The 13,790-nt window shown below is 37.6% G+C and overlaps 1 protein-coding gene across 1 annotated transcript in view; it reads right to left on the bottom strand.

Moving 5' to 3' along the window:
- TM9SF2 (transmembrane 9 superfamily member 2) overlaps positions 1 to 13,790 on the bottom strand; it is a 62,362-nt gene that overhangs the window by 7,795 nt on the left and 40,777 nt on the right. The window contains exons 10-16 of the mRNA XM_054012721.1: positions 13,058 to 13,190; positions 12,638 to 12,757; positions 10,040 to 10,097; positions 9,244 to 9,403; positions 7,545 to 7,696; positions 6,134 to 6,245; positions 5,355 to 5,526 (exon numbers count right to left, since the gene is read on the bottom strand). Coding sequence (XP_053868696.1) covers positions 5,355 to 5,526; positions 6,134 to 6,245; positions 7,545 to 7,696; positions 9,244 to 9,403; positions 10,040 to 10,097; positions 12,638 to 12,757; positions 13,058 to 13,190 — 907 coding nt within the window. The remainder of the gene's footprint in view (positions 1 to 5,354; positions 5,527 to 6,133; positions 6,246 to 7,544; positions 7,697 to 9,243; positions 9,404 to 10,039; positions 10,098 to 12,637; positions 12,758 to 13,057; positions 13,191 to 13,790) is intronic.

Raw genomic sequence — 13,790 nt, 5'->3', positions numbered from 1 at the left:
CTCATTGTTTAACGTCTGTAGTTCAAAAGGTGGCTTGGATTTTTCAATACTATAGTTCAGAATTTAAGTTTAACTGCTCTTCTGTTAAGGTTATAATGTTAAAAATGTTCAGAGACACTGAAGACTAAAAAGGCACCCAAAAGTCACAGGTATAGTCCTGTTTAAGCAAGTTACAAGTTTATGTAATTTCAGTATTTGCCAAAGTTGCTATGGTAAAAATATTTTCATGCCCCAGGCTTTAACAAATATAGTTTTTTAAAGATAGTTTAATCATACAGTCAAAGAGGTTTGACATTTGAACTGAAGTTTAAAGACAAAGATTACTTCCTTGATTTCTCGGAGACGGCTCTTTCATTTGAAATTGAGAATAGTTCTGTCCACCCTTTTTTGGTGAGGTGTGATAGATGTACCAAAAATATACTGTTGGGCACAAAAGCTGTGCTGATGAAGTTACACTGACCACCTTAACATTATTCCTTCAAAACTACAACTAAAAATCAGAAAAATGGTTGACATAGATGGCTTTCATAGCATCTGTTATGGGAACCTTTGTTTCCCAGAAAAATTAGGCCAGGACAAAAGCCATTCAGATAGCTGATTTTGCCTTAGTATATCTAATATTATTGTAGCTTTAACGTGTGAGGGCCAACTAACTATTTAAGACAACATGTTTTGATTTAAGTTTTGACAAGGAGCATGATGGAAATTCAGCAATAACTCATATGCTGTAAAATCCTGTGAAGAATCATGAATGATATCATGGTAATTTTTTTCACGCTTGCTAAACTAGTGATGTTTAACTGACTCATTTACTATGATACGTAGTTGTGGGCCCAGCTGTGAGTCACGAAGATTTGTCATGTAGCTCCCAGTATCCTGCCTGCTGAGTTTGATCAATGACCTGGAATGCAGTATGGAAGCAAGTGCCTGAAGCATGTGTTACACTGACACAGCAGCAGGGCACCGTCAAAACCCTTCCTGATACTGACAATTTTTAACGGATGAGTAAGCAGTAGCAGAACAGTTTTGATACACCAATTACAATTTTTTCTTTTTAGTTTGTATATCATCTTGGCACAGGAAGCTACTTGCCTTTAGGAGCAGATTTTGGTAAATAGCTGTTCCATTTAAGAGTTCTGAGAAGAACATACCCCTTAACTCTCCCTCTTTATATAAACACTTATCCCCAGTACATTTCAGTAATTCCATAGATTTTAGAGTGCATCTAATTTTTGGAAGAAACAGCAAACTGAAATCTATTATAGTATGGACGTTATTCTGAGACCAAAAGAGTGAATTTAGAAATATGGTTGAGTCGTTTGATGTCCTTTTAGAACATTCAAGGATTATATAGTTTCAGAAAATCTAAATACAGGAAATGTTCAGTTAAAGTTTCAATACCAACTTTAATTCTGCCTGTATCCTCACCGAACTTCAAGTCAGAGACACTGACCAAGTACCACATAAAACTAAGAACATGAACTCCAGAAGTATATTTTAGTTGTCTAATATAACTTACATACCCTTGAGCCCAGTATCAGGTACAAAGGGCTAGTGGGGACAATGTCATGGCAGATAAAGGGTAAGATACTTGTAACTTCTGTCCTGAGCCCATAATTGTCATCAGACTCTGCACAGCTGATTGCTGATAGTCAGCTGCTGATGCAACATTTATGACCCAGGCTGAGTGGGCAAGGGACAGGAGATGCACTGGATATATCTTAATGCCCTCAGATTACAGTTTATGACATGTTAACTGACCTAAGGGAAGGAGGGCAAGTGGAAGCTGGCAGATGCATGTTGCCTGAGGTGCAAAGAGGCTGTCATGCTAGGCCTACCACACTAATCCCTCCATGGAGAAGAGAGCTGAAGTAAAGTCCCTACCTGACTATGCAGTATTCTGGGGTTTATAGCCAGCATGACTAGAATGGACTGGTTAGAAGACTTCTCTAGATCAGCAGTGAGGCTGATACACTTTGGTTTCTGGCCAATATTACAATATCATCAAGGCAGACAGAGGTCTCGTTTGTACTAAAAAAAAAAAAGAGTTACCATATATACTCATTCGTAAGCCGAATATTTCTGATAAAAAAAGTGACGCATCAATGGCTTATAAACGGGTCTACACCAAAATTTGATGATTTTAAAAACTCTATGGAGTCATTGAATTGAATATCTAATACATTGTCCTTTTGTTTACCTGGAGCATCTGCAGGCATGGAGCCCCTCAGCTCCCTGTGGCCGCGGTTTGCTGTTCCCAGCCACCGGGAGCTGCGGGAACGGCGAACCGCGGCCAGAGAGAGCTGAGGGGCTCCATGCCTGCAGAAGCTCCAAGTAAACAAAATGTCCCGACCTGCCAGCGGCTTACCCTGATGGGCCAGGAGCCAAAGTTTGCCAACCCCTGAAATATAGGGTTGGCTTCTGAAAGGGTCATACAATTTTTGCTATTTTTATCCAACATCTTGAGGGGGGGGAAGGGAGGTTCGGCTTATAAACGAACAGGCTAATGGACGAGTATATATGGTAATTAATGCAACTAACTCAATTTAAAATCAATGTATCTAAGGAAGGCTTAAGTATGTGTAAATGCATCTATACTAGGAGTTTAAATCAATGTAATTAAATCTATTTAAAAGTGATCTAGTTAGAGCAATGCAATTTTTCTAATATAACCAAGCCCAGAGTTCTCTATCGCAGTCTGAGATGCTGTTTGTCTCTACCCCTCAAGTATGGTCTAGAAGCAGGATGGTAGAATAAAGGAGAGCAGAACTTCTAGCCTGTATGTTGGGAGTGATTAACTTATTAGTATATAGAATATGAATAGGGAAGTAGTAAATTGTGACTTACAGAAATACATATGGATTAGGTGAAGGCATTTAATTTACAGGTGGAAGGGAGTATCAGATTAAAAATGCAGGTAATGTGCAGTTAATAGATGAAGGTTTTTAATTTTTTTGTAGCTAATATTCTGTTACTATTTTAAAAGGACAATATTCTCAAACTTAGGTTCTTGTTTTCCCTAGGAGTTTTCTTTTTAAAATGCAAAAAACACCCCTCCTCCCCATATGCTCATTTAAGTCAAATACAGCTGAAATGACTTTGCTCACAACTTTAGTGAAACTTTTAACAAAAGTTAAAAGGTCTGATGGCCGGGACTTTAATTTCTGTGTAGCGCTTGGGCTATAAACTTGTATCCGCCAAAAGCAGATCCATTTCACAGGCCACGGGGAAGTATTAAGCCTCTCCAACACAACTTCTGTTGCTTGTAACCTTGGAAAGCCCTCCACATTTCAAGCCTTAGGTATGTCTACACTTACACTGCTATAGCACTTAGTGAAGACACTACCTACAACAATGGAAGAGTGTCTCCCATTGGTGTACGTACTCAACTTCCCCAAGAAGCAGTAGCTATGCTGACAGGAGAAACCCTCCCACTGACATAGCATTGTCTACACAGGTGGTGAGGTTGGTATAATTATGTTGCCTAGGGGAGTAGATTTTCCACATCCCTGAGTGACAGTTATACCAACCTAAGTTTGTAGTATAGACCAGAGCTTAGAAAGGCCACCATTATAGACTGTGAAGCTCACGAGGATTTGGTTACAAATGCTGCTGGCCTGGTGCTCAAAATTTTTAAGCTTTCTGGGAGTAGGCAGTGGTGGTACCTATCAGTACGGAAGCGGGGGGTGCAAAAGAGCAACCCCCATGTCTGGGCAGCATGTCTCAGTGAAGCCCGCTTTTCAGTGTGCAAGAAGATAGAGGAAGCATTCCAGTACTGTGGCAGGAACTAATAGACAAAGAAAGCAGGGATCTGAGGGGAGCGAATGAGGAGATGGGGGAAAAGATTCCATTATTTGTCCTCAGTAACTGGGAAAGGAGATGAAAGATCCCAGTAGCAAGATCTTTAGGTAAGAGCTCTGGCAGCTGACAGATTTTCCTAAAAGCACCACTTTTAAATAACCACGGTAACTTCAAGTCTAGTGGTCAGTTTAGATTTTGAAGGGTACCTTTGCAACGAAAAGAAAGACAGAAGGAAAGAAGGAAGGAAAGATCCATTTCAATGAGCATCAGACCTCATGGAAGTTAACACAAAGATTAAACTCCATCTTTGTAAAACAAACAAAAATACCCACCCCCTTGTTTTTAGTTCTTACTGAAGCCCAATAGGTAAAAGGGTAAATTTTGTAAAGCTTATAATGGAAGTAGTCTTACAAGGGAGTTATTAATAGGACTTCATCATAACACTGCTCTGAAAAGCCCACATCTCCAAGAAACAAGATAACACTCAGGCAACAAAACTATCTGCAGGATATTCAATACTTAAAGCTTCAAATTTTGCAAGAACATCACACTTCAAAATCCAAAACCCACTACACCATTATATTACCTTTATTTCTAGAACATACCATCCCCTGTAGTTCAGTAACATTTCAGGATAAAAATGCTGCTCTGCAGCTCAATCTAGGACCACCTGCTGACACATGTAACATTTATACCTTGCAATGCATCCCCCCTCCCTGTTTAACTTTTTAAAACATGCTTGTATCATAAAATCATAGGACTGGAAGGGACCTCTAGAGGTCTTCTAGTCCAGTCCCCTGCACTCAAGACAGGACTAAGTATTATCTAGATCATCTCTGACAGGTGTTGTCTAACCTGTTCTTAAAAATCTCCAATGACAGAGATTCCACAACATCCCTAGGCAATTTATTCCAGTGCTTAACTAACCTGACAGTTAGGAAGTTTTTCCTAATGTCCAACCTAAACCACCCTTGCTGGAATTTAAGCCCATAATCACAATTTTTGACTACATTTGATAGTTCCATGTCTCAATTATCCTCTGCATAAGGCATGTTTTAGAACTCATGTGATCATGGGCCCTTTCATAGCTTCCAGCATATGTCCTTCAGCTTAAACCCTGTTAAATATGTACGTATATATTCTGTAAGTGGGATGTAATATCACATTAAACAATTCACACAACTATAGTTAACACTGAAAGTTTGGAAGACAATTTTAGGCACGTGCTTAAATGCAGCCTAGTTTCAACAGCAGGAGTTACCAATAGCAATATTAGGTAAATAGAAATATGTTAGTGTATTGTACAAGGTATAAATATGATTCTTCAGTTACTATTTTAATCCTTTGAAGACAGGGGCTGAGATTTCTGACACAGTTTATAGCAAAATATATTAGCATAATAATAGCTGACCTGAAATCAAGGGTTTAACATTCAGCTATGGTTTCACATAAAGATTCGGATATTTCTATTTATGAGATTTTTAGTGTTCCATTGCACACTCAACTAAAATTAGAGCTAGCGATATCAAGAACCAAGGTTTCAATATACTTACCTGTGAAAAGAAAGAAGATCAAAACCATTATCATGGTGTAACCAAAGTACAAAATGGTGCTTGCTGTCCCTGTGATTTGCAGTTTAGAAAAGAAATAGTGTATTGCATATATCAGAAAATAAACTGCAGTAAAGCCACTGGTAAGGAAGGAACGCCACTGCCAGTGATAATCCTAGAAGGAAAGAAAAACCTAAGTAATATTTCCTGAAACCTGAACTCGACCAATTACTAGATGCAAAATTACAAGTGAAATTTTCCTACTGGGTATTTAATATTAAACAGCTAAAGATAAAATTTTATTACTTTGGATCACTTAATCACAGTTCATAATATGAATCAGAAAGTCAACGATCTACATCAAAAAGGCAAAAATCTACAAGCCCAAGTAACAAGAGCCAGATTTTTAAGGGTGCATGCAAATATTAACTTGTACCAGTCAAGCACATGCACCAAAAAGGAAATACTTTTGACAAAGCAAAGGCTTCTGTCTAGTCAACTGACTTATACCGAAAATAGCGAGATGGATAACTGAAGATGAGCTATATCTCACTGGTACTGAATCTGGGTACAAACTTGTTCAAAATAATATCTGTAATGAGAACTCTTATCAGAAAGGAGCAATGAGTGTCCAATCACATTTTAAGCTGATCTTAATAGGATCTTAGTTATCCTAGTAGTGTTAAATTCTGGAATGATAATATTTCCAGTTACAGAAGTTGGATTTTGTGAAAGTGTCCTGGATATTGTATAAAGTGTGACTAGTGAAGAATATTTCTTACCTCTGCACACAGATGGAAATAGCAAAGCAGTATAGTGGCCTCAGAACATGTAATGACCAAAATAATGAACACAAGAAACAGGAAGCCAAACATATAATACATCTGATGGGACCTACAATCAAAACAGAGGATTAAAATAAGATAAAATGTATTTTGGAGGAAAATGGCATCTCTCAATATGAAAAAGCAGCATTAGCACAAGATGATCATTTTTAGTATAGTCTGAAGCTTAAACAATATTTTCTCCTTATCACAAGGGTAGGGTGTCATTGGTGCGGACACAAGTGGAAGTTAACTTGTGCTTTGTTTTTCAAACTGGGAATGCATGATTCAGCAGCTCTACTCCAAAATGGCAGGCAAAAGCTCAAAACCTAAAACTTCTCTCACATTTGGAGGTTTATGAAGAGAGAGAAACTGAACTGGACACATCACCAGTGAAATCCTGGCTCCACTGAAGTCCATTGAATGGCAAAGCTCCCACTGACTTCAGTACAGCCAGGTTTTCACTCCACATTTCAATCAGAAAGTGGTAGAGTGGTAAAACAGAAAAAGTGTCAATACTTCAGATTTGTGTATTAGCACCGACTTCTGAGTGAAACAGCTTAGAGAGATTGGAAACTAAATTGTGCCAGAAAGAGGACAGATTTCTCATACAAGAGCAGTTTGTTAGCATGCTCAGAGTACACATCTGAATTCACGGACGCTGTACGAGTATTTAGTGGGTTATTTTGAATGGTTAAAGGAATTATTTCCTAATGCCTATATGAAGATTTGGGGAAAGGAAAAATCTGTTTTCCTGAAGCAATAATTCTGTTCTATAAAGACTAAATTAATAAATCAATGTAATATACTGTTCACTTCTTTCAAATATCTACCATAATGTCAGTTTCAGAGGCACTTCTGTATGAAGTAATAGGTGTAGTGCAGTGGTTCTCAAACTTTTGTACTGGTGACCCCTTTCACATAGAAAGCCTCTGAGTGCGACCCCCCCTTATAAATTAAAAACACTTTTTTCATATATTTACCACCATTATAAATGCTGGATGCAAAGTGAGGTTTGGGGTGCAGACTGACAGCTCGCGACCCCCCCATATAACAACCTCACGACCCCTTGAGGGGTCCCAACCCCCAGTTTGAGAACCCCTGGTGTAGTGCATAAAACTTAGTGATTTGAATACTGCAGGTCAGCTGTATGCTGGTAAGAATGAGTTATTTCTCTACACACATGGAGAGAAATAAAACAGCATGGAGTGCTTTCTGAGTGGCAGAATATTAAATGACAACCATTTTCGTTTCTTGTGAAATGATCAGTACTTTAGAAAACACTACGGGCGGGCTCAAGCTCTCTAAAGAAAAGGTTCAAAGAGAAAAGTTACAGCTTATATGTTGGCGTTCAAATAAGTTAACTCACCAAATACTATTTAGAATGAAGAAAAGTTGTATAAAGATGCACCCGAAGGGCAGAATCCCTCCCATGATAATGCCAGGTAATGGTTTTGTGTAGAATGATTGTTCAGGAATCTGACGAGGAATCTGATTGGTACGAACTGGGTGTTCAATAGCCTTTAAAGAAAAGAAGAAAAGATTCCTAAATATGTAACAATTAAATACATTTGACACTAGCAGTAGCAAAAAATCTACTTAAATTTGTATTTAACAACAAACTGGTAGCCACCTAGTACCTTACTGTCATTGTTTCTAGCAGCCCAATTGCCAACAGCCTCAGAGCAAACGAAAATAGTAGGGTTGTCAAGAGATTAAAAAAATTAATAGCGATTAATCACGCTGATTAACAACAACAGAATACCATTTATTTAAATATTTTTGGATGTTTTCTACATTTTCAAACATTGATTAATTACAACACAGAATACAGTGCTCACTTTATATTTATTTTTTATTACAAATATTTGCACTGTAAAAATGATAGTTCTCTTGGCTTTTTACAGTGCAAATATTTGTAATAAAAATATAACATGAGCACTGTACACTTTGTATTCTGTGTTGTAACTGAAATAGACATTTGAAAATGTAGAAAACATCCAAAAATATGTAATAAATTTTAATTGGTATTCTATTGTTCAACAGTGATTAATCACAATTAATTTTATACTTGATTAATTTAGAGTTAATCGCGTGAGTTAACTGCAATTAATCGACAGCCCTAAAAAATAGGTAATAGACTTCTTGAAAGATTACTGTTAATGAAGATGTAGCAACTGATCTCTTGCTACTCTCCTTGTGTCATACTGCCACAGTTTTTATCAGCTCAGGCACTGAAAGAGAACCCCCCTTGATTTCAGAGAGGAACTCTCAGCTCCAGAATAAACTGTTCTTCTCAATCTAAAATAGCCCTGTTCAGTCAACTTTCAGGGCATGCTGCAAGGAGAATATGGTAGTGTGAGCTGCTGAGAATAAGGCCTGTAGGAATTAGGTCTGAGTGGGGGGAGGGCAGTTTTGCAGGGTGGGTGAGTGGTATTTAATATAATTTTTGTTCTTGTAATTAACTCATCAAGGGCACCAACAGCTTTGGTAGGAGTCCTTTTTTATTTTTGCATAAATCCACATAAAAATAAAGGCAACACAAATGATTATGCTCTATGGCCCATGAAGTCTTCCTTTTTAAGATATCGATCTTTGCCACATGAGAAATGGCCTTCCACAATGTCTCACTTAGGGAAGTGGAATACCAAAAGATTCCACCATAGGCCTCATCCCTTCCTCAGATTCTGAACTAGAATTAAGAACCATAGAAAAAAAGCAAGGAAGGAATAATTAAGGAATCCAGTAAGTGGTTACCCTCAACCTGACTCAATCAACAAAACTCACTAGGAATTAAAGAGAAGTCATCAACACCCAGAATGCCCTAAACCACTGCTTAATCTAAAGAAGCCTCAGGAGTCAAATCCACTGATCACAAAGACCTAACATTAAACTAAAAGAGACCTACTCATTATCAAATATCTAAAGGGACTTGAGAAACTGTCAGTGGAATCCCAAGATCAGTTGAATGCTAATGGAATCGAGCTGGGCTGGAGGTGGATCACTTTTGGACTCTCTTACCGCAATAGCCACAGTACATGCAGTTTACACCCACATAAATCACTTACATTTTTCTTAAAACCAAAGTAGGCACCAATAAATGTCAGTGGCACAGATATGCAAAACCAAAGTGCCAAAATAGCAACCAAAGTTCCAAAGGGAATAGCTGCTGAAGATCCTTCTCCCCAAAGAATGAGGTTCATGATAAAGAAATCCGCAAATACAATTCTGAAAAATATACAACATGCTTAAAAAACAGAAAGAAACAGGAATGCCCAATAATATTTATATTATTATTGAAACCATATTACTGTATTAATATCTTAGTGTAATATACATTAAGACCAATTGACACAGAAAATATCAAATGAAGAGGTCAAGCTAGTCTTTCTTTCTTAGCCTAGTGGAATTCAACTCCAGCAGGAGCTGACGTTCCAACTAAGCTGTTTCAAATATATGCCTGTCGTAACTGCACTTCAGGGGAAGACTGCTTGCTGTGATTAAGTAGAAAAATTTAACACAAGGGTTGTACAGTATGCGACACCATATAAGACCAACTACAGTGTGGTCTAAGAAACAGCCTAGAGAGTAAAACAAATACATGAAAAAAAAAAGTGTGCCTGGTCAGAAACTTACTACTGTCATGCTACTACTACATAATCAACCTTTTCACATGGGGAGAGTAAACAAAAAAGATAGTGCGCGCATTTAGCACATTTGTCTTTGTCAAATGCACCTTGCTGTTCACGTGGCTTCTGGCACGAAAAGATGATGTAGTAGGTTTATAGGTATAACTGAAGCTTTAAAAATTAGCTATATCAGAAATGTAACAAGTATGAATAGTCATTTAGAGATTTAACTTACCCAGGACAAAGGAATGATGTCAGCAGGACATTTGTTTTCCATTTCTCCCCACCAAAAGCTGTATTAAAATATTTGATAGCTATCAAAATGTGCATTAAGTGCACAGATTACACTTTATTTTAATAGTACATTATTTAACAGTTATACTTAGGCAGGCCAGCAGAACATTATTTGAACTCCAGTAAATTAAGATCAAAACATTACACTAAAAATATTTAGTTATGGAAAACTGATTTTGCTTTATTGCTTTGCTCCTCAATTACACAGCTTCCTATCAAAAGAAACATTTAAGACTACAATAATGAAAATGAAAATAAATAAGGTGTCAAAATTGTTATTTTATTATACACACTTTTCCCCTCCTCCCTATAAAGCTAAATGCATTATGGATAAGGGCCAAACTCCATGTGAGGTAGAAACTTTTGCATAAGTAAGGTAAGAAGAATTAGGTGCTTAGTCATCCATAGTGTATTTAACTTAGTACGTTAAAAAGGGAACTTGATTTAAAGGATACTCAAATCATCTTCGAGAATTAAACTTTTTGATCACTCCAGGCTTACACTATCTTATTTAACATTCAGATTAAGGTTTGATTAGAATAAATTAGCAGTATAAATTACGAATCAAGATATTTTTACATATTTGCAACGATACTGATGTAAACAAAATTTATAGCTAGGAATCTTTTAAAAAATGATCAGTTTAATCATTATTGGTAAACTCTATCCAAATTTTTAAAGAACCAACATCAGTGCTCCTTACGAATCCTAGAAATATTACGAAAAGAGCGATATTCAAATACTAAATCAGCTTGGTTTAGAAGGACTTTTAAAGGTGTGCCAAATTTATAAGAATTCTAGTCATATGTGCCAGTAGGACAAACTTCTTGTCTGAATTCAGCAAAGCTGGCAATTTCATCTGAGCTCTGTCATAATAATAATTGTTTTTATTTCAGGAGTCAGGTACGATTACTATTAGATTGTGCTAATTAAGTTTCCATCCTTATTTAGCATGTTGGTAGGAACTGGTAGTGTCTATTAACACTAACTAGTCTGAGCTTGGGCTCAAATCTTCTAATAAATTGTTTAAATTGTCTAGTTCATAATATTTTTAAACTGTATATAGCTTTATATTTCTGCATATTTACAGTGGTTTGAGCATTGGCCTGCTAAACCCAGGGTTGTGAGTTCAATCCTTGAGGGGGCCATTTAGGGAATGGAGGTAAAAATCTGTCTGGGGATTGGTCCTGCTTTGAGCAGGTGGTTGGACTAGATGACCTCCTGAGGTCCCTTCCAACCCTGATATTCTATGATTCTATAATTAAATACTGTAATAAATGTACAGCTTTTTAGTTCATGTGATACACTGTGCTGATCACATCATTTGATGAGAATTGCAGACAGAATAAATTGGAATTAGCAAATAGTCACCTCACAGTTTGCTAGTCCAGTAGAGTATCCAAATACTGGCTGACAAGTTACTCTGATCACTAAACCCATTAGGGGATACTACCATTAGCCACCTACTTCCCCAATTACATGGTATTAGGTTTGATGCCATAACCCCTCAAATAACGTTTCTCTTGAAGGGGGAATCAGGACTTGGACAAAAGATTCCTCAATTTATTTTGAACTTTGAAACACCTGCCCCATAGTCTAATCAACTCTGCAGGTCCCTTTCAAACCAACTTGCAACCCTGTAGTCAGGAATGGGATAAGTTAATGACTATTTTACTACCGCCACTAGTGAACACCCACCCTACAAACTGTAACAAAATGAGACTATTTCCAGAGTACAAACTCCAAAACAGTTTCTGGAAGATGAAAGAAGTCCAAGGCCATTCTGTAACGGGGGGAAATGCCTTCCTAAAACCAGTGTTAATATCCAAAGTGTGCCTGTAGAGACTTAGCACCAGTCAGCCATAAGCAGTTCATATCTTAAACTAAATAAGGCAGTAAGGAAAAGCTTTGGATGCAATGGCATTCTTGGCCCTGTAGCAAGTCTCCCCTGAGGCAGAGGAAGAACCATGTACTTTCCTTCAGCACTTGAATGGGCCAGTTGAGAGATAGAGGGCCAGCTCACTATCATAAGGCACCAAAACACCAGAGGGAAGACCTCCAGGGTCAGCAAAGACCCTATGACATCTATTTCCCTGACTAAAGCAACACCCGGATGAAGAGGGCAGGTATTAACTGAAAAGGGGCAAAAGCTAAACTCTGTATTTTCAAATACATATCACCACCCCCTGCAAAAAATTAAAGCAACTACTGTAATTCGGTAATGTAGGAAAACAATGAAATTATAAAACTGTCAGAAATCACTACCTGCGTATTAACTGAAACGTAATGTGTTCCTTCCTATATGAAATTAATTCACATTATCAAAAGACTCACAGGATACCTGTTTTGAGAATATTTTGAAGCAGCTTACTCTCAGGCTTCAAAACACTGAACAATCTAACCATGTACCTGTTCTGTTTTTTCTGTTTTGTCCTGAGGGGAAACAGATACCAAACAATGGGGGGAAAAAAGCCACCACTGTGATGATGATTTAGACTAATGAACTTAAGATCTGTCACCTTAAATAACTTTTACTTACATTTGTAGAATCTGGCAGCAACGTAACCTGCCGGAGTTCCAAGCAGCACCCACAAGACCACAGCACAGGTCATCAATGCTCCTCGGTTAGCAGGCGACAAAAATCCCAGGCAAGCAAAAACTACAAGCACAGATGCACAATTTTAGAAGATTCTTAAAATTATATCTGTGTTTTCTACAGCTAATGTATAATTTATCTCCTGTTTCAGAGTAGCAGCCGTGTTAGTCTGTATCTACAGCTTAGTGCCACATATCAACTGTATACACCAACCAGGAAATACAGATATTTTTCCAATTCCAGTTTTTTAAATGTTATCTAGAAATGTTTCTTTCATCTCCACTTAATTAGTTTTATGCAATTAGAAGTCAAGGTTATTTTTCTTTTGAAAATTTACTCTTCCCCCAACTCCACACCACTTACACAGAGTAACAAAAGTCATAATCAAGATCTGTGTGCCAGAGCCTAGAAAAACAGAGAGTAGCATTCCTTTTCTTGGGGGCCGGAATATGTCTCCATGAACCAGTTTCCAGCCAAATTCCTCCTGCGCATCTTCCTGAAAAGGAAATATAGCCAGTTTAATGCATTAGATCTCCTTTCAAAAATACTATTTGGTAAAAAACGATATTTAGTTGTCTAAATCATATTTGATACCTAAGAAACATAAGCCATTAATACATAGCATTAACCAGTACAAATTTACTAACACAAAAAATAACACAGTATTAACACGTGCAGGCATTCAAAAATCATAGGCCAGACCCCCCCTCAAAAAGTCATGTGCAACCTAAAAAGGAAAGATGAAAAAAATATATTGTTTTTCCATCTGCCCTTTGATTTGACTATTTAGGGGGAAATCATTCACCCCTAACTAAACTGTATGCATCATTTCAGGTTCAAAACTCAACCTTAAAAAATGCACTCCTTCCCCTTAGTTACTTGGAAGGAAACTTTTCTTACCACTGGGTTGGGGACAGATGACATTCTACCCTATTTCCAACCCCACACATCAATATTGTGTCTCCTTCCTATCCGCCCCAATCTGATAACTGCATTCACACGTACCGACTGATTGTAGCCAAACTGCAGGACTGGGGCCCTAGTCTCCATCCCCATTCACATTCTCCCTGCAGGTTTCAGCTTTTATTCTTCACTC

This window comes from Malaclemys terrapin, chromosome 1, assembly GCF_027887155.1.
Source record: "Malaclemys terrapin pileata isolate rMalTer1 chromosome 1, rMalTer1.hap1, whole genome shotgun sequence".
NCBI lineage: Eukaryota > Metazoa > Chordata > Testudines > Emydidae > Malaclemys > Malaclemys terrapin.
Note: the sequence above shows the minus strand (reverse complement) of the source record. Positions and strands in the feature narration are given on the sequence as shown.